This window comes from Oncorhynchus tshawytscha, linkage group LG10, assembly GCF_018296145.1.
Source record: "Oncorhynchus tshawytscha isolate Ot180627B linkage group LG10, Otsh_v2.0, whole genome shotgun sequence".
Classification (NCBI taxonomy): Eukaryota; Metazoa; Chordata; class Actinopteri; order Salmoniformes; family Salmonidae; genus Oncorhynchus; species Oncorhynchus tshawytscha.
The window spans coordinates 60,850,640-60,872,194 of NC_056438.1; the positions used below are offsets into that span (position 1 = coordinate 60,850,640).

The 21,555-nt window shown below is 42.4% G+C and overlaps 1 protein-coding gene across 1 annotated transcript in view; it reads right to left on the minus strand.

Annotated features, from left to right (window-relative positions):
* Nucleotides 1-467: 467 nt before the first annotated feature.
* LOC112260568 (cadherin-2) overlaps nt 468-21,555 on the minus strand; it is a 108,627-nt gene continuing 87,539 nt past the window's right edge. Inside the window, exons 12-16 of the mRNA XM_024435793.2 lie at nt 20,743-20,976; nt 19,579-19,812; nt 18,776-18,915; nt 7,619-7,783; nt 468-2,017 (exon numbers count right to left, since the gene is read on the minus strand). Of these exons, the coding sequence (XP_024291561.1) occupies nt 1,811-2,017; nt 7,619-7,783; nt 18,776-18,915; nt 19,579-19,812; nt 20,743-20,976 (980 nt within the window). The 3' untranslated portion in view covers nt 468-1,810. The remainder of the gene's footprint in view (nt 2,018-7,618; nt 7,784-18,775; nt 18,916-19,578; nt 19,813-20,742; nt 20,977-21,555) is intronic.

Genomic DNA, 21,555 nt, shown 5'->3' on the forward strand with positions numbered 1-21,555 from the left:
CACATGTTTTTCTTCTCACCCCTACTTCCCACAGTCCCTTGTGACCAGTATACATACACATCCCCTGAAGGCAGAGCCCTGCTGACTGAGTGTCCTTCCTCTTACTAGGTCAGTTAGCTCCTCTCTGGACTGCTGTACACTCCAGAACCAGGCAGATAACAGCTGATATGTGCTTGATGACCTTTTGAACTTGGTGAGGAGGACATGAGATAATCTGAATATCTGTTTAATGCCCTTTGAATATTGACCAGAAAACTGAAGTACACTCATGCATCTCTACTTGTATTTACTGTAAACAAACATTTACAACAAACTGAAAAGAAATGAAGCGTGAAATACATATTCCTCCTCTTGGTAGAAAAAGATACAATCAAATGTTGGTCAATAGCTACTTTTCTTGTAAAAGTGGTTGTTATTCATAAGAAACTATGCTGAGTTTGAGGAATCAAGAAATAAAGAGACAATCGTTAGCTTCAAAATTAGCATTTTATTCGGATTGTTGGGGTCAGATGTATCATTTGTATTCCAGTACATACGATTATCCACAAAGCTTCAGACAAAAACCTTTCCCAGTCTTAAAGCTGATTTATTAATTAGTGCCAACGGTGGGTACCACAACACCCCACCCACACCCTTTTTTTGGTACAAATTCAAACAGTTGTGCTGACAAGATAGCAATTTTTTCATTTTTTTTTGTTCCGTTGTTTCTTCATTTTTTACAAAATACTTTCTTAACTTATCTTCTACACATGTAATGTCACCTGGTTTTAATTTTTTTGCTTTGTAAATAACATTTTTTCATCATTTTTGTTATCGTGAAAAGATAAAAACATGCAAAACCTTTAATTTGTAGTCCAAATGATACATTTACAAGTTCAGAACTTTTTGCACTGCTTCATAGACTACATCAAAAGAAAAAAAGAAAAAAACATTATGTACACATTTTCTTTACAGTGAAGAAAAAGTTGAAAGTACCAGATGATGACCAAGGCAAATGAAGTGTACATGGATTAGAAGAAAATAAACAGTTGCTGTTTTTGTAAAGTACTACACCACTTCAGAAAAAAAGAAAAAAACGTATTCCGCTACAAAAGTATCATTTATGACTCCCTTTATTTGCAACCAGCTGCATAAGTTATATGTTTTAGTGAAAAAAGTCCAAAATTCTAGCATACTGTACAGTGCTGTTCTCAGTTGTTTCTGCCCATCCAGGTTAACAAAGGATCCTTCATCATCTCTTCCTCTTGGTAATTCACTTAAATAATCATTGTCCAACAAACAGCAGTATTGTGTAACCAAAAAAGCATGAAGAAGCATACCATAGTTTAACATACTTAATGTTTTGAAATCACTCCAAAAGTCAGTACCATTAAAGCCTTGAACATAAAACTAATCATTCAGATCCCCAAAAAATGTACAAAAAGGCACATTATATCCCAGTGCTTCTGTACTGTGAAATTCAAGTGTAACTGAGCGCTCTCAATATCAACGATCCAAACAGTGACAGTTCACCAATGTTCCCTCCCCTTCTCCAAAACCATGGACCACATTTCAGCGTATGCCTAAGCCTTCAACAAGCATATGTATGCGTAGACTACAACAATAAGCCTAGATTGGTTGTTTTTGAAAATATTTTGAAATTATGCTGTAATTTTTTGTACTTTTCTGTCATTGTTCCTGTCACCACTCGGTCAGGGGAATATCGGTAATCAGAACCTGTCCACGTCCATCGAGAGGAAAACAAAATATATTTTCTACTTTCCTGGGTTCACCATTCTTTGTCAACTTGTTTTTTTGTAGGTCTTGTCTCCTAGTCATCGCTCCCTCCGTACATGTCTGCCAGTTTTCTGAAGCGAGGGCCCCAGTCGTTGAGGTAATCGTAGTCCTGGTCCCCTCCGCTGCTGGAGGAGTTGAGGGAGCTTAGGGAGCCAGCTGTGGAACCACTGCCCTCGTAGTCGAACACCAGCAGGGAGTCGTAGGGCGGGGCTGTGGGGTCGTTGTCTGCTGCCTTTAGTCCCTGGGTGGACAGGAGGAAATAAAAAAACACGGTAAGATGAGTGAGGAGATTAAGACAGTCCAGTCCACCACGACAGACCCAGTCCCTGTCTGACTACAGCTACAAGATGCCATTCACATTCACAGACATGTTCTTATCCCCCACTTCCACCTACACAGGCTAATATTAGACACATTATCATTGTTTTCCTCCCTTCTACATGATCAGAAAATCAGGTTCGGCTCTAACTGTCCGTCTGCAGCACAGCATTTTGGCTGTGGTTCTCCCTGATGTTTCTGGCATTCAGGATTATCTAGAACTTGATCAAATGCTGAGATTGAGCATGACCAAATGCCTCAGCTCACTGGAAGGCTGCCACTGATGAGCTGGCCCTCCATCCTCAACCCTCCTTCACTCCCCTCTCCACAGGCGCTGCCTGAGGGGCTTGGAGCGCTGAGAGGAGGAGATCACTGTCGCCACCACATTCTGGACCATGATGTAGTACTACATACCCCCTCCATTTCATGTGTTTAAGTTTTGCCCTAAAACTATAAATGAGGACTGGGAAACGGTGAAGAAGTGCAGAGCAGTGTGTGTGTGTGTGTGTGTGTGTGTGCGCGTGAGCGTGCGTACAGTATATGTATTTGTTCCAGAAGGTAGGTTGGGATTGGGGGGGTTTCCATTTTGAAGACTGTACGTAACATTCCCAGAAACTCTCATTGCCGTGTGAGATGTCCTTATGGGTTGCTATTGTTTTCATAGCCCATTCCTGGATGTATGTAACGGCATTCCTCCTCCTCTTCTGAGGAGGAGAAGCGAGAAGGATCGGAGGACCAATGCGCAGCGTGGTAAGTGTCCATAACGTTTATTATAAGATATCAACTGAACACTATGAAATATAAAACAATAAACGTGACCATGAACGAAAACCAAAACAGTACCGTGTGGCAACAAACACACACACGGAAAACAAACACCCCCAACTCAAAAGTGAAACCCAGGCTACCTAAGTATGATTCTCAATCAGAGACAACTAACGACACCTGCCTCTGATTGAGAACCATACTAGGCTGAACTCAAAACCCCAACATAGAAAAACACACATAGACTGCCCACCCCAACTCACGCCCTGACCATACTAAATAAAGACAAAACAAAGGAAATAAAGGCCAGAACGTGACAATATATTGCTTATCTATCATTTCAGATGTGCTCTGGCCATGAACTGCATTGGGTTCAGGCCTGAATCCGATCTCTTATCACTGCCACTGAAATCTAACAAATAATAACCGAATTAAAAGAAACCGAGCACAACACAGAGTCACGACCAAGCCACTAGGCTCATTAGAAACATGTCAGATATGTATTGGAGCTCTTTCATTTTGTTGTTACAACACCACTACCACTTTCTCTCACGCTCTCTGTCTCTGGGTCTCTCTTGCTCTCTGTCTCTCGCGCTCTCTGTCTCTTGGTCTCTCTCACTCTCTGTCTCTCGCTCTCTCAAATAAAGGATAGATTGAAACAAAGTGCCTCGACGCTTAGTGATTATTTTCCACTTGTTAGCCTTCACTAAATGTTTGCTCAGGGCTGTGGCGCTGATCATTTGGTGGAAATATGACAGAGGGATCGTTCATTACAATTACTGCCATCACTGGTCCGGTGGATAGAGCCCCATCCGGCATAACCACCACCCCACTGGCAGTGTGACAAAGTAAGCCAATCACAAAGCTTCATCCTCCTAATTCCACTAAGATTGAATCATCCACTGTGTGAGAGAGACAATAGTCCATTTTAAGAAAACATTGTGCTGTCCTGTCTTTCCTTGATTACCCTGACTTTCTCTTCTGTTCCACGGCTCACAATACAGGTCTCTGATTGAATTGAATAACATCCTATTCAGAGATTCCAGAGAATGCCTGCCTCGCCTGGTTCACCAACTACTTCTCAGACACAGTTCAGTGTGTCAAATCGGAGGGCCTGTTGTCCGGACCTCTGGCAGTCTCGGGCCACTCTTTTCTCTGTATACATCAATGATGTCGCTCTTGCTGCTGGTGATTCTCTGATCTACCACTACGCAGATGACACCATTCTGTATACTTCTGGCCCTTCTTTGGACATTATGTTAACCAACCTCCAGATGAGCTTCAATGGCATACAACTCTCCTTCCATGGCCTCCAACTGCTCTTAAATGCAAGTAAAACTAAATGCATGCTGTTCAACTGATCCCTGCCCACCCGTCCAGCATCACTACTCTGGACGGTTCTGACTTAGAATATGTGGACAACTACAATTACCTAGGTGTCTGGTGAGACTGTAAACTCTCCTTCCAGACTTACATTAAGCATCTCCAATCCAAAATTAAATCTAGAATCAGCTTCCTATTTCGCAAACAAAGCATCCTTCACTCATGCTGCCAAACATACCCTCGTAAAACTGACCATCCTACCAATCCTTGACTTTGGTCATTTACAAAATAGCCTCCAACACTCTACTCAGCAAATTGGATGCAGTCTATCACAGTGCCATTCATTTTGTCACCAAAGCCCCATATACTACCCACCACTGCGACCTGTATGCTCTCGTTGGCTGGTCCTCGCTTCATATTCGTCGCCAAACCCACTGGCTCCAGGTCATCTATAAGTCTTTGCTAGGTAAAGCCCCACCTTATCTCAGCTCACTGGTTACCATAGCAGCAGCCACCCATAGCACAGGCTCCAGCAGGTATATTTCACTGGTCACTCCCAAAGCCAATTCCTCCTTCGGCCACCTTTCCTTCCAGTTCTCTGCTGCCAATGACTGGAACGAACTGCAAAATCACTGAAGCTGGAGACTCATATCTCCCTCACTAGCTTTAAGCACCAGCTGTCAGAGCAGCTCACAGATCACTGCACCTGTACATAGACCATCTGTAAATAGCCCATCCAACTACCTCATCCTCATCCCCATACTGTTATTTATTTTATTTATTTTGCTCCATTGCACCCCAGTATCTCTACTTGCACACTCATCTTCTGCACATCTATCACTCCAGTGTTTAATTGCTATATTGTAATTATTTCGCCACTATGGCCTATTTATTGCCTTACCTCCCTTATCCTACCTCATTTGCACACACTGTATATATACTTTTTCTATTGTATTATTGACTTTATCTTTGTTTATTCCATGTGTAACCATGTGTTGTTTTTGTTGCATTGCTTTGCTTTATCTTGGCCAGGTCGCATTTGTAAATGAGAACTTGTTGTCAACTAGCCTACCTGGTTAAATAAAGGATACATTTAAAAAAAATTGCAGTAGCAAGTTTCTCTGTTCATTTCACCAGTTGAAATGTTGAATGGAAAAACGTTCCTCTCCGATAGCATCTAAATCTTAAATCTAAAACTGTGTGAACTTTTCATCCAGCACCTGTTGCCAACAAAAGCTTATGTGTATGGTGAGGCTAATTTCCCAGACATTACCTCCCTGAGCAGGAACAGACTAAAAGCTGAATAATAGACTATTGTTGGCCACTCCGAGATAATAAATTCTTAGGAGGATTTGAGACCTATGCTTCAATTTTAACTCCACCTTTTTGAATTAACTGCCAAAGGCTCTGTAGGCAGGGGTTGTGTGCACACTCCAGAGTTTGAGCCCAGACCCGTAACCCCACCCTCACCCCCCTCCAACCCCTCTCCCTGGGCAGTCAGGTCAGATTCCAACCCCAATGACGACAAGGCATAAACTAGCTGCCAGCAGGGTGTAGTGGATAGAATCAACCATGACCGCCTGTGTGTGTGTGTGTTATGGGAAACAGGCTGACATGTACTGCCTGTAATGTGGATGTCTTGGTCAGGATGCTCCGACCCACAACATCTTCCTGTCCTTGTATAGAAAGAATACATTAAACAGCAGACTTTTCTCTGCTCCAACAAGTTGCTCAGTTTTGCAACTTTTTTTGCTCACTGGGCAAAACACTCAAACTCACTCTATATAAATTGAGCTGACAGGAGCATTAAGTGTATTCAGGACTTTTCTGAGAGAGCGAGAGAGCGAAGGAGGGGGAATGGGAGAGATATAGCGTGAGTAGGGGAAGTTGAGCTGAAAGGGCAAGTTCTAATCTAAAAACATGGGAATAGGCCAAAAACTGGGAGAGGGAGAGAACTCACTTTGTAATACTGTGAAAGTATTGTCTGTTGGAGCTGGTGAAGAATACATGACTGTCTTTTTCATTATAAATTCCCCAGCTGGACTCAATGGTGGCCTGAGGCAAGCGAGGCCATGTCGAACAGAACAGGGTGCCTCAATGGAAAGCCAATGTGCTTCTCTTTCTCATCACACTAGATATCTACAGAGCGTCTAAAGCTAACTCCATCCCATGCTACATGGCTAAGTGAAAAATAAAATGATCTACAAGTGAACTCTTTGAATACTCATAATAACATGTGTGGATTTAGCTCATTTAAATTGGACACATATAAATAGTGAAGTTTTATCAATGAAAAGAAAAGGTGAGATTTCCATCAAGCTTTTTATGCAATTAAAGTACATTAAGGATAAAAAAAATGTAATGACAGGCCTTTCCAAATGTCAACAAAACAATGCTAAACAAGGTGGGATCATTTTGTGTCGGTAAAATTAATTAATGCGAGAAATGTCGGTGGACACTTTTTTTATGCGCAAATATTGGTCATGTTATGTGGTCCTCCCACTATGACTTGTTGGAAAACCATGCAGTTTATTAGGGTACAGATTAAATAAGTTATGATGAACTTCACAGGGTGGTGAAAGTGCAACGTGATGAGCTTGATGCTCCTTTCAAATAAAAATTGAGGGTCTATTCGGGTGACATGATAATCGATGCTCGGCTGAAGTTTTCCAAATACAAATATCTCATCATGTAGGCTATACATGGACTCTATCTGCACTCAGATCCAGTTGGCTAGAGCGCACGTGCCAATACCAGAGTGGGCACACTATATAATGCAACATTGTGAGAAAACCATCCACAGAGTTAAAATGCAATGGAAACCCATTTCACTTGTATTTTTTATTCGGTACATATGAACTTGACCAGAAAAGGCATTTTTATGTGCACTATGTCATCACGCACAGCCATTTATCTGCAACAAGTCAATTTGATGGGAACGCATCTCTGGTTGGAGAATGCAAGTTGTTTTTATACGGATTTTAGAATATTTGCATGAAAATCTATTGCCAATTAGATCGAAACCTAGCTATATTCATGTATTTTTAAATTCAAAAGGGAAAGTTTATTCAGGAAAATCATTAAGCTTTCATTTTTGTATTTGTATGTATTTTGGATCCCCATTAGCTGCTGCCAAGGAAGTAGCTACTCTTCCTGGGTCCAGCAAAATTAAGGCATGTGTCTGCTTTTGTTTCAATCAATACTTCCATGAGTACAGGGAAAGAGCTTGCTAATTTAACCTCAATGAAATTCAAAACTGAAGCCAGCACCATCTACCTCAGTTTTATTTTATTTCGAAGCGTTCGCTTCATTTCACTAAATTGACAATTGAATGAAATCCTTCTCTAAATCCTCCTGATCTTGCCATTGACAATGGACTTTGAGAGGGAGGCAATTTCCTCTCAACATTGCATTACTCTAGATGTTTTTTTTTTACCTCGTTGATGAAGTCTCCGATGTCCCCTGGGTGTGGGGCTGCTGACCTTATAGGGTACTGGGGCTCGGGGTGCAGCGGCCTCTCGTCCATACGCCGTATCCCCACGGGTTTGATGGCATCAGGCTCTATCGTGTCGGGCTGCTGGAGCTGGCTCAAGTCGTAATCCTGGAGGGGAGGGGGAGAGGCAGATGGGAGTCAGCAAGGAGCCAGAGATAAGTGTATATCCCCACAGAGCTGGGGAGAGGAGCTTGGCATGGGCAGAACCCCCCCAATCGGATCCAGCCTGGGATCCATACACACCACAAGAGGTTGGTGGCACCTTAATTGGGGAGGACAGGCTCATGGTAATGGCTGGAGTGGAATCAGTGGAATGGTATCAAATACATTAAACATATGGTTTATATGTGTTTTATGCCATTCCATTTACTCCATTCCAGCCATTATCATGAGCGACATTGTAACATTAGAGCAAAAGAAACCTATCAATGGGTGGACTTTAGATTGTTTGTAAACATCACTTAAGACCGTTAGCTGTTTTTAACAAGATCCAGCATCAGGGTCAAGGCTACGAAACAGAGCATCAGTCGACAAGCCAGTTGCAATAGAGAAGAGAGGTGTTCTTCTGGAAGGGTGCGCAGGAAACTGTTCTGCTGTAATCAGCCCTAGGCACGGAATAGCGGATATACATAAGCCATTAATTATCCTATTAACATTGCCAAGGCAACCTGACTGGCTTGTTTGGTTTGTGCAGTGTCAAGAGAGAGAGCGAGAGAGAGAGAGGGAGAGTTGTGATGTAGATGAGAAGACAGCAGTGAGGAGCTGGACTGATATGCTATCAGAGAAGATATGATGGAGAGAATGCCATGGAAAAATAGCTGTGTTTAATAAGCGTGTATGATGGATTGTCCCTCAGCAGATTTTCAGTAATCCATCCATCTCTAATATCCCCCTTCAAAATTGTCCCTGCTTACTTGCACATATAACTATGCACATTTACACGCTCGCTCGCTCGCACGCACACACACACATACACACACACGCACGAACGCACACACATGCGGACATTTGCATGATTAAAGATGGACCATATAAACACATACAGTGCCTTCAGAAAGTATTCACGCCCCTTGACTTTTTCAACATTTTGTTGTGTTACAGCCTGGATTTAAAATGGATTAAATTGAGATTTTTCTACTGGCCTACACACAATACCCCATAATGTCAAATTACAAATTAAGTCTTGAGTTAACCTCTTGAGCTTATGGCTCAATACTGCCCCCGTTGGAGGAAGTGCGTGCCCATAGTAAACTGAAAATATTTTTTTCCAAAATTGCTAATATATGCATATAATAATAATTATTGAATAGAAAACACTCTAAAGTTTCTAAAACCGTTTAAATTATGTCTGTATGTAAAGCAGAACTCTCAGGGCAGCCTTTCTCCCAAACTCTCTCTTGTCAAGAGAAAAGTTGGGTCAACTTTGACGTCATCGCCCCCACCCTTCCCAGGCAGCTACCGATCTGGGAACAGTATGTATTTGTTCAGCGCGATGTCTGCTTTCAATTGGCACGTTCATTGTTTGAATTTCGCGCTCCCTCATCCTTTGGCGGGCGAAAATGCCCGGTTCACTCTCACATACATGCACTCTATTGCGCACGGCCGATTTGGGGAACGTTCTTTTCCAATAGACACCAGTTGAAGCCGGTTCGTTTGTTCGTGATGATCATTGTTTTACATGATAAAAACATCATTTTGCTCGATTCTGCACTTAGTTTGACCAGTTTAGTCAACATATAATATGTAATTTTGAAGTTTGATTGCGCAAGAGTGCGGGACCAGAAGGAGCAGAAGTTATTTTGGGTGCATTTCAGCTGAAGCTGTTAGCATATGCTAATACAAAGACGCACAACTTGAAACCAAACGATGTATTGGGTAAGTATGACTCCTTCTACGTCTTCTGATCGAAGAACATCAAAGGTAAGGGAATATTTATGTGGTTATTTTGGGTTTCTGTGGACTCCAAACGTAGAGGAGACACTGCTAATATCTGAGCGCCGACTCATAGCATAGACTAGTGAACGAATTCTGTAACGTTAAAAATAAATGTAACACAGCGGTTGTATTAAGAAGAAGTGTATCTTTGTAACTATATGTAGAACATGTATATTTAGTCATGTTTATTGCTTGTTATCTGACGTTATCTGTCCGAGCTATCATAATTTCTCCGGACATTTTGAGTAGCATTTTTGAAATGTCGTCATTGTAAACAGAGATTTATGGATATTAATGGCATATTATTGAAAAAAAAAAAAAATGTACTGTGTAACATGTAATATTACTGTCATCTGATGAAGATTTTCAAAAGGTTAGTGAATTATTTATTTTTTAATCCTACTTTTAAATTTTATATTTTCTGGGACAAAATGGCCGCCGCTTGCATTTTGTTTCGGTGGTGGTCTAATATAAATGTGTGCTATGTTTTCGCCGTAAAACATTTTAGAAATCTGACTTGCTGGGTAGATGAACAAGGTGTTTATCTTTCATTTGAGCTATTGGACTTGTGTAGGTGTGGAGGTTAAATATGTCTAAGAATATTTTTTCACATTTTGCGTTATGCTAATGAGCTTGAGCCGTAGTCACGATCCCGGATCCGGGATGGGTAGCATCAAGAGGTTAATAAGTATTTAATCCCTTTGTTATGGCAAACCTAAATAAGTTGCAATGGAAATAATAAGTTCCTTGTAAACATGGTCCAAACATTTCAAACAACGTTCCTAATCCAACCTCAGGTACCCTAAAACGTAAATAATCGATACAATTTAAGACGGAATAAACTGTTTCTAATACCGGATAAGAACCATGTGAAGCTCGCTCCAGTTCATGTGCACTAAAATAGTAGAGTCCACCTGGAATGACACTTACAATGAATCGGACTACTTCTTAATTTCTCAAAAGAAAAACATTGAACAATTTCTAAAGACTGTTGACATCTAGTGGAAGCCATAGGAACTGCAACCTGTTCCTAATAATAAGGGTATCCCATAGAAAACAATTGGAAAATCCAATGCCCTCAATTATTTTTTCCCCTGGATGGCTTGTCATCGGGGTTCCACCTGCCATATCAGTTCTGTTATAATCACAGACAGTATTTTAACAGTTCTAGAAACTTTAGAGTGTTTTCTATCCAAATCTACCAATTATATGCATATCCTAGCTTCTGGGCCTGAGTAACAGGCAGTTTACTTTGGGCAATGCTTTTCATCAGGAGGTGAAAATATTGCCCCCTACCCAAGAGAGGCTAGCTACCCTACCGATTTATTCCATAATGTTATCCTACTGGAACACATGATTAGAGCATTTTACTAGTTGCATTGTAGTTGAGGCTACACATGGCAAGGAATGATTATTGTTTAAAAAAAAAATGGGACAAGGTGGAAAGTCCTGGACTGGACTTTTTTTTACAACCAGTGTGGGACACCTCAGTGATATTTCAAGATGTATTCAAGATGTATAGTTTATCCCTGTTGAGGGGCTTGTCCGCCCCTGCCTGTACTCATGGGGAAGTTTGTGCTTCAAAACGCTCAGTGGCTGTCATGGCTTGCCATTCACGTGTCCCACTCAAAGCGGTTTCTGTCCCACTCAAAGCGGAAAATGTATCATCGGAAGCAGAGTCCGCTTTGAACGTTGATGCTTTGTTTCCTGAGACAGGAAGTGTCTAACGGACAAGAGAAGTTAATCTTAGCTTCAGTATCGCATGACTCCAAGGAGGAGGGAAGTTGCTCACACACAGAGACTGCTGGCTCAAAATCATGAAATGAATAGTCTATCAGGTCCGCTGATTTAATGTGACGAGATCTCATAATATCTGCTCCTGTCGACAGATACTCCTTGTGGGTGACTGTGTTGCAACCAGCATTAGGAGAAGACAGTGTCTAATATTAAAGAAGAAGCTAAGAGTTATTGCTTGCCTGAGGTAGAGTACCTTATGATAAGCTGTAGTCCACACTACCTACCAAGAGAGTTCTCATCTATGTTATTCGTAGCTGTCTATTTACCACCACAAACCGATTCTGGCATTAAGACCGCACACAACCAGCTGTATAAGGCCATAAGCAAACAAGAAAATGCTCATCCAGAAGCAGCGCTCCTAGTGGCTGGGGACTTTAATGCAGGCAAACTTAAATCCGTTATTACCTAATTTCTACCAGCATATCACATGTACAACCAGAGGGAAAAGAATTCTAGACCACCTTTACTCCACACACAGAGATGCATACAAAGCTCTCCGCCCTCCATTTTGCAAATCTGACCATAATTCTATCCTCCTGATTCCTGCTTACAAGCAAAAACTGAAGCAGGGAGTACCAGTGACTCGCTCAATATGGAAGTGGTAAGATGACATGGATGCTACTCTACAGGACTGTTTTGCTATTACAGACTGGAATATGTTCCGGGATTCATCCAATGGCATTGAGGAGTATCAGTCATCGGCTTCATCAATAAGTGCATTGACGACGTCGTCTCCACGGTGACGTACATATCCCATCCAGGAGCCATGGATTACAGGCAACATCCGCATTGAGCTAAAGGCTAGCGCTGCCGCTTTCAAGGACCAGGACACTAATCCGTACGCTTATAAGAAATCCTGCAATCCCCTCCGACGAACCATCATACAGGCAAAGCGTCAATACAGGAATAAGATTGAATCCTAAAACACCAGCTCTGACACTTGAAAACTATTACAGACTACAAAGGGAAACCCAGCCATGAGCTGCCCATTGAAGGAAGCCTACCAGACGAGCTAAAAGCCTTTTATACTCGCTTCGAGGCAAGCAACACTGAGGCATGTATGTATGAGAGCACCAGCTGTTCCGGACGACTGTGTGATAATGCTCTCAGTAGCCGATGTAAGCAAGACCTTTAAACAGGTCAACATTCAGAAAGCCGCAGGGCGAGACGGATTACCAGGATGTGTACTCAAAGCATGCGCGGACCAAATGGCAAGTGTCTTCATTGACATTCTCAACCTCTCCCTGACTGAGACTGTAATTCCTACATGTTTCAAACAGACCACCATAGTCCCTGTGCCCAAGAAAGCGAAGGTAACCTGCCTAAATGATTACTGCCCCATAACACTCACATTGGTAGCCATGAAGTGCTTTGAAAGACTGGTCATGGCCCACATCAATAGCATCATCCCGGATATCCTAGAGCAGGTTTTCCCAAACTGGGACGGCCCGGTTCCATCGTGAGGTTAGCTCATCCGTGGATAACGTAGCTATGAAATAGACTCCTTCATACCTATCTTCACTAAAATGGAATAAGAAACATTAACTTGTAGTAAAACCACTAAAGGTCCCCTTGGCATATGGCTTGAGGTCGGCATCGATTCTTACTGACACACGGTCAATGACATGGAAATTATCTGATGAAGTCAGACTCACTCTGCCCAGGTTGCAGCCTACCAGGATACTTGGTTTCCTTGCTCTTGGCATGAGCGCTTGTGCATGCATAAACGCACATGCACAACAGAACCGGGCCGGGGATCGTGTGCAAAATATATATGGTAGTTTCTGAACGTGCAATGTTAGTGTCTCTGTCCCACTCTCCCTCTCCATTTCTTCTTTAACTTCTTGGTGACAGTATTTTCACGTCTGGATGAAACGCATGCCCAAATTCAACTGCCTGCTACTCATCCCCAGAAGATAATATATGCATATTAGTAGATTTGGATAGGAAACACTCTAAAACTGTTTGAATCATGTCTGTGAGTATAATAGAACTTATTTAGCAGGTGAAACCCCGAGGACAAACCATTCAGATTTTTTTTAAGGTCACTCTCTTTTCAATGGGTTTTAATTGGGAATCCAGATTTCTACGGGATCTTCTTGCAGTTCCTACCGCTTTCACTGGATGTCACCAGTCTTTACAAATTGGTTGAGGTTTTTCCTTTGTGTAATGAAGAAGTATGGCCATCTTGAACGAGGGTACTTGAAGTGTACTGTTAGATAGAGGCGCGTGACCAGAAAACATGCTACAGTTTGAGTTTGTTTTCCTCCTGTATTGAACACAGATCATCCCGTCTTCAATTTAATTGATTATTTATGTTAAAAATACCTAAAGTTGTATTACAAAAGTAGTTTGAAATCTTTTTGTAAAGTTTACAGGTAACTTTTGAGATATTTTGTAGTCACGTTGCGCAAGTTGGAACCAGTGTTTTTCTGGATCAAACACGCCAAATAAATGGACATTTTGGATATACAGTGGGGCAAAAAAGTATTTAGTCAGCCACCAATTGTGCATGTTCTCCCACTTAAAAAGATGAGAGACGCCTGTAATTGTTAAGGTTTTCTTCCGATGAAAGAGAGGAGGATCAAAATGCAGCGTGGTTATCTCGATACATCTTTAATAAAGAATATAACGAACAATACAAAAACACTAAATGTAAAAAAAAAAAAAAAAAAAAAAAAAAAAAAAACAACACAGCCCTATCTGGTGCAAACAAACACAGAGACAGGAACAATCACCCACAAAACACTCAAAGAATATGGCTGCCTAAATATGGTTCCCAATCAGAGACAACGATAAACACCTGCCTCTGATTGAGAACCACTCCAGGCAACCATAGACTTCTCTAGACAACCCCACTAACCACAATCCCATAACCTACAAAAAAAACCTAGACAAAACACACCACATAAATAACCCATGTCACACCCTGGCCTGACCAAAATAATAAAGAAAACACAAAATACTAAGACCAGGGCGTGACAGTAATTTTCATCATAGGTACACTTCAACTATGACAGATAAAATGAGGGAAAAAATCATCCAGAAAATCACATTGTACGGTTTTTAATGAATTTATTTGCAAATTATGGTGGAAAATAAGTATTTGGTCAATAACAAAAGTTTCTCAATACTTTGTTATATACCCTTTGTTAGCAATGACAGAGGTCAAAAGTTTTCTGTAAGTCTTCACAAGGTTTTCACAAACTGTTGCTGGTATTTTGGCCCATTTCTCCATGCAGATCTCCTCTAGAGCAGTGATGTTTTGGGGCTGTTGCTGGGCCACACAGACTTTCAACTCCCTCCAAAGGTTTTCTATGGGGTTGAGATCTGGAGATTGGCTAGGCCACTCCAGGACCTTGAAATGCTTCTTACGAAGCCACTCCTTCGTTGCCCGGGCGGTGTGTTTGGGATCATTGTCATATTGATGGAAGGAGGTTTTCACTCAAAATCTCACAACACATGGCCCCATTCATTCTTTCCTTTACACGGATCAGTCGTCCTGGTACCTTTGCAGAAAAACAGCCCCAAAGCATGATGTTTCCACCCCCATGCTTCACAGTAGGTATGGTGTTCTTTGGATGCAACTCAGCATTCTTTGTCTTCCAAACACGACGAGTTGAGTTTTTATAAAAAAGTTTGAAATATCCAATAAATGTCGTTCCACTTCATGATTGTGTCCCACTTGTTGTTGATTCTTCACAAAAAAATACAGTTTTATATCTTTATGTTTGAAGCCTGAAATGTGGCAAAAGGTCGCAAAGTTCAAGGGGGCCGAATACTTTCGCAAGGCACTGTATATTCCCAAAGCATAGATCCTGTTTGCAACAAGGCACTAAAGTCAAACTCCCCAAAAATATGGCAAGGCAACTAACCTTTTGTCCTAAACATGAAGTGTTATATCTGGGGCAAATCAAGTACAACACATTACTGAGTACCACTCTCCATATTTTCAAGTATAGTGATGGCTGCATCATGTTATAGGTATGCTTGTAATCGTTATGGACTGGGGAGTTTTTCAGGATGAAAAAAGAAGCGGAATGAAGCTAAGCACAAATGCAAAATCCTAGAGGACAACCTTGTTTAGTCTGCTTTCCACCAGACACTGTGAGATGAATTCAGCTTTCAGCAGGACAATAACCTAAAACACAAGGCCAAATCTACACTGGAGTTGCTTACCAAGAAACAGTGAATGTTCCTGAGTGGCCAAGTTACAGTTTTGGCTTAAAAAACACAACAAAAGGTGAAGGGCTATGAATACTTTTTTAGAAGGCACTGTACATGCCTGAAAAAAAAGAAAAATAGACACAAACACAGACACACAAAAAATGTTGTTCATATAAACACATGTATCAGGTTTGTCTTAATATAAACACATGGATCATGTTTATCTTAATATAAACAAATGTCTCATTTACACCCTTTTTCTCCCCAATTTCAATCTTATCTCACTGCTGCAACCCCAACGGGCTCGGGAGGTGAAGGTCTAGTCATGTGTCCTCTGAAAAACAGCTAAACCGCGCTTCTTAACACCTGTCCGCTTAACCCAGAAGCCAGGCGCACCAATGTGTCGGAGGAAACAATGTTCAACTGACGACTGAGGTCAGCCCGCCACAAGGGGTCGCTAGAATGCGATGAGCCAAGTAAAGCCCCCCGCAGGCCAAACCCTCCCCTAAACCGGACGACGCTGGGCCAATTGTGCGCCGCCCTATGGGACTTCCGATCACGGCCGTTTGTGATACAGCCCGGGATTAAACCCGGGTCCATAAGTGACACCTTAGACCGCTACAGTGCCTTAGACCGCTGCGCCACTCAGGAGGCATCGTATCATGTTTATTTTAATAGAAACACATGGATCATGTTTATCTTAATATAAACATCCAAACACACAGATTGACAGTCACATTGGCTGGAAGGGGACAATGGCCGTTACACATCCTAGAGCAGAATGCCATGTGTGCGTCCCCTCTAGCCTCTGTCTTCCTCCCAGCCCATCTCCCTGTGACCCTTCTATGACCTTCTACGCTACAGGGTCATCCCAGAGGTCAGGGCTTAGAAACAGAGAACTACGCCATAAAATTACAGTCACAGAGCCACAACTGGATAATGATGACACACTACGCCCTCAAGGTAACCATGCTTTACACATCACACCACTAAGCACCAACCCGCAGACATATCATTTCCCCTGCCACACCCGGACAACACAATGAATCACCAACACTGTGGCTGGACATTCCAATGTTGGACTTTAGCCTCCCCTTGATCTTAAAATGGGTGGAGCTGGGCAGTAAACAACCACAACAACATCGGATAAACAAACTCATCACGTAAGGGGGGGGGGATTTCTTAGGCCCTATTTTCACTTCAAATATCTATTTAATATTCTGCTTAAAGCAAAGGTTTGGCTGACAATGGCCCTGAGCTGTACCTATTGACTGACTGCGTCCTTCCTCTGAGTGAGGATTACTGTTTTCCACCCTTTTTTTCATTTGACAATGGAATGATTAATTAGGATACCTGCTGCAGCTGCATAAACAGGTTTATTCTGTCAAGAAAAAATAGCCCGGTGGTAATTTAATAACAGGACTGTTTTTCCAGATCTTCAAGCTATTTTGTTTGTGTGGCCTCGAAATAACAATTTCCATATGTATTTATAATGACATCATATGCAGCGTTCCACTGGGGTCCTTTGAAAAACTAGACAGAGATCAAGAGGTAAAACTTTATTTGGATAGTCCCATGTAGATGATCTACAGATTGTCATACTATCAACAAACAATATGTTGATAAGCAAATGCTTGCTAAGGTTAGGTTAAGAATAAGGGTTAGGGTATGGTTAGGGCTAGGGTAAGGGTTAAGTTTAGAGTTAGGATAAGGATTTGGGTTAGTGGATAGTTCGTTTAAATGTGGTCAACATATGCTAAATTACTAAGCAGGTTGTAATGCAACAAAATAGGAAAAATGCAAGGGGGGTGAATACTTTCGCAAGCCACTGTACAAACCATCTACTTAGAACAATCCAAATAAAGTGTTACCCAAAGATGTACTTCAGTTTGAGACTGCATTTAAGTGCAGACAGGGCTAAAATAACACTCATCACGATTGAGTTTCTCTATCAACTTACAAAACTTCCACAGAAGTTTCTGGAATTTGATATTCTTTCTGCACCACATTATTCTCCACTTCCCACATGGCCAGTGTGTGTGCTGATCATCTGTCTCCTCTTGGTAGAATGAGTGCCACATGGACTAATAAAAACCCAGGTAATGGCAGTCAGCAACTAAAAAAATACTTTGAGAGCGCCGAGCAGCCACTGCACTGACACTTCAATTTCCTCCCCAGCAGGAGAGATAGGGAGAACAGAGGTGAGGCATTATATAGTCCACATCACTGGGACAGTCTGGTTCATTTTTTACCCACAATACAACCCCGACGGACTGACTTCCAGATTCCATAGACAAGACCATTTCCTTCTGACATCCATCCCTCCTCCTCCCCCTAGCTCAAAATGGAAGCTTGTTTTCTTTCGATAAATATGAAATGTGTCAGCCTTCCTGCTTCTAAGGTCTTTGAGGAGGGTTATATCACAGTGTCTTCAGACATTACAGTGTGTGTGTGTGTGTTTCTGGGTGTGTGTGTACTTCTGTGTGTGCACATCCTTATGCGTGTTTGCCTCTGTGTATGTGTGCCTGTGTGTATGTGTGTGTGCCAGTGTGTGGGTGTATGTGTGTCTGTTTGTGTGTGGGCCTGTGTGTGTGTGGGTGTGTGTGTGTCTGTGTGTGTGCGCGCCTTTGTGTGTGCATGTTCCCTCCTGCTCAATCATTGGTAGATATGTAGATGGAGCTTCATTATAACACAGCAGCAGATGTCTGTCTCCCAATTACATTATCGCTGCAATAACCAGCCCTGAACACTACCTGGCCCAGTGTGTAGAGTCCATCACAAAATGGGCCCATGGCAAGAACACACTCCATTTGTTAATGATATTACCAGACATTTACAAAATCATTCCCTTGTAATAACTGGAGTTCATTACAAAAAGTGTGGGTTAGTATTGTAAGTAATCTGATGTCTTGTGTGTGTGTGTGTGTGTATGTGTATGTGTGTGTGTGTGTGTGTGTGTGTGTGTGTGTGTGTGTGTGTGTGTGTGTGTGTGTGTGTGTGTGTGTGTGTGTGTGAATAAGTGTGTATAAGTGTGTATAAGAGTGTGAATGTGTTTGTGTGTGTGTGAATGTGTATGTTTGTATATATGCGTGTGTGTGTGTGCACGTCTGCATGCATGTGTGTGTGTGTGTGTGTGTGTGTGTATATATGTTAGTATATGTGAGTGTGTGTGACTGTGTGTGTGTAGGTGTGTTTCTCTACCTGGTCCTCTTCTCCTCCTCCCTCCTCGTCATACTTCAGGATGTTGTCTCTGACATCGTCCTCGGGGTCAATAAGCAGCTGCTTGGCCTGACGCTCCTTATCACGACGCTTCATCCATACCACAAACAACAACACAAGAACTACAGAGGAGGAATGGAAAGGGAGGCAGAGAGGGATCGAGAGAGAGAGATATAAAGAAATAAAAAGAGAGCAAAATATCCCATATTACAAAACATAAGATATTTTGCATACACATGTAAATCAATTCAGAACGTAAACCTTGCCACGAGATTGATCAGTGCTAATCTATCTTTTGGGTAATCCAGAAATAAGCTACTGCTATCTCTTGGGCATGACGTTTAGCTCCTTAATAATCCCTGCGGCTATGTTTAGGAATGGTAAAGGGTGACATTTATCTTGTTTTGTACAGTGCCTTGCAAAAGTATTCATCCCCCTTGGCGTTTTTTCCTATTTTGTTGCATTACAACCTGTAATTTGAATAGATTTTTACTTGGATTTCATGCTTTGTTTCACAATAAAACAAGATTTTGCATCTTCAAAGCATGTGCTTGTGTAAATCAAATGATTACAAACCCCCCAAAAATCTATTTTAATTGCAGATTGTAAGTCAACAAAATAGGAAAAATGCCAAGGGGGTGAATACTTTCGCAAGCCACTGTATGTGTGTGGTGGGCGGGGTGACGGCACTGGTGTCCGGTGTGTGTGTGTGTGTGTGTGTGTGTGTGTGTGTGTGTGTGTGTGTGCATGCGTGTACTGAGGCAAAGCGGCAGTGGGACACTCACTGAGCAGGATAATGATGCAGAGCAGGATGGCGATGATGGCGCCCGTGCCCAGCCCTGCAGCGACAATGTGCTGCTGGTCGGTGCAGTCCCCGTTGTGGTCACACTGACACACCTTGACCCGCAGGTAGGATGTGTTGGACATGGGCAGGTTGCCAGAGTCAGTGATGATGATAGGGATCTCGTAGATGCCGCTTTCCAGGAAACCGATCTTCAGGCTCAACTGGGCAAAGTCACCTGGGGGTGGGAGGGAGTGGGGCAGGATGAGAGCGGGAGGGAGGGAGACGTAAAGGAAGAGAAAGAGAGAGAAATAGAACATTTTTACTTCACGACAAAAACTAAATAACACAAAACAACACTAACCTTAACCTCTACATAACAAATCCAAGTGCAACTATTTCATCTCTGAACTTATCTATATTGAGTATACAAATTAGATAATCAACTTATTAGTACTGGGAAAAAAGCTGAACAGAACAGCATAACTTCCTATACCTGGACGTTGCCAGCTTATGTCATCCAAAACATGGTCAGGATTTATATTTATCATTTTATAAACCCACTGATGACCTTTTGATAATGGCGCTTAGGCTAAACTCCCCCAGATCCTACTAACCATTTGGCTGTTATACTATTAAGATATTTATTCACTATGGTTTACACTCACAACATCTAACCACTAGCAACGCACAACAAATGATTCATTCCTCTTTTTTTGTGTTGGCATAATTAGCATAATCAATTAGTGAGCTGCTTGATAAAGCTATTAATCTCTTTTATAGTACATTTTCTACATTAAGGTCATGTGAGGAACCCACACTGAGAACACTGTCTGCTGTTATAGGTCACTGCACCTGACCCTATTGAAAGCCTGAAACCACATGTCAACCCATGGACATGAAGCCTATACAGTACTGCCTCTATGCCAGTTCCAAGCACATACAGTCCCAAACCCTATTATCACCATCCAAATAACTAGGGCCACACGGTGGTTCTCCATTTTCACTGGCAGTTAATTGATGAATGTCATTTATTGGCCAGAATGGCTCTTGGTGACCCAGGTCGAAATCGGTCTCTGATTACATGGGAAGAATGAAAACCAGAAGTACTGCCGACCCCCAGGCCCAGGTATATTGATTAGCCCTCATTTTGTTATTGTTGTCTTACCACTGAGCCGTGTGATGGTCCAGTTTCTCTGTATGTCTGAGGGCCTGTTAGCCAGCTCGAATGCGAAGGGTCCGGCATTGGGGCTGAGGTCTCCGTCTAGTGCTGTGATGTTGAAGCCGTTGGGCTCAGGTTTCTCACACATCTCAGTCTCCTGGGGGTAGACGTGGGGCGCGTTGTCATTTATGTCCAGCAGGAAGATCTGCAGGGTGCCTGTACCGCTCGCTGGGGGGATGCCTGGACGGGACAACACACACAGATAGACAGAGACACACGCACGCACACACACGTACATTGATAAAAATATAGATTTTAATAAATCAACATAACCATAAGGGGAAATATATAAAGAAGTGATCTGCCTCATTTTAATGCATGATGTCTCACTGCACTGTGGTAATGCATAAAGTCCTTATCCTGAGCCTGGTGCTTGGTGGTAAACTAGGGCATAGAGGAGCAGCAGCAGCCACCCTGCAGGGACAGGACCCCTCCAGATGGGGGGGAGGGCAGAGGGTCTGGGTGTGTGATCTGAAGAGAGCGTGTCTTCCTGACGAAGGGGGAGGCCACGGGGTGAGAATACTAAAGCAGACAGACAGAGAAGAGCCTACTGTCGTTGCCTTAGCCCCGGAGCCCCAGAACCTCAGCTCCTCTATGTATTCATGGGGCTAAGAGGCTTTTTTTGCCATTCAGGCCACGCTCAAAGGAGCTAGTCATCCAATCCTAACCTATTAATGCTGAGAAAACTCTATATTGGGTGAGTTTAAGCCTATTGGCCTGTGCTGTGCTCTGTGGAACAGGCTAAACCTGAACAGAGGT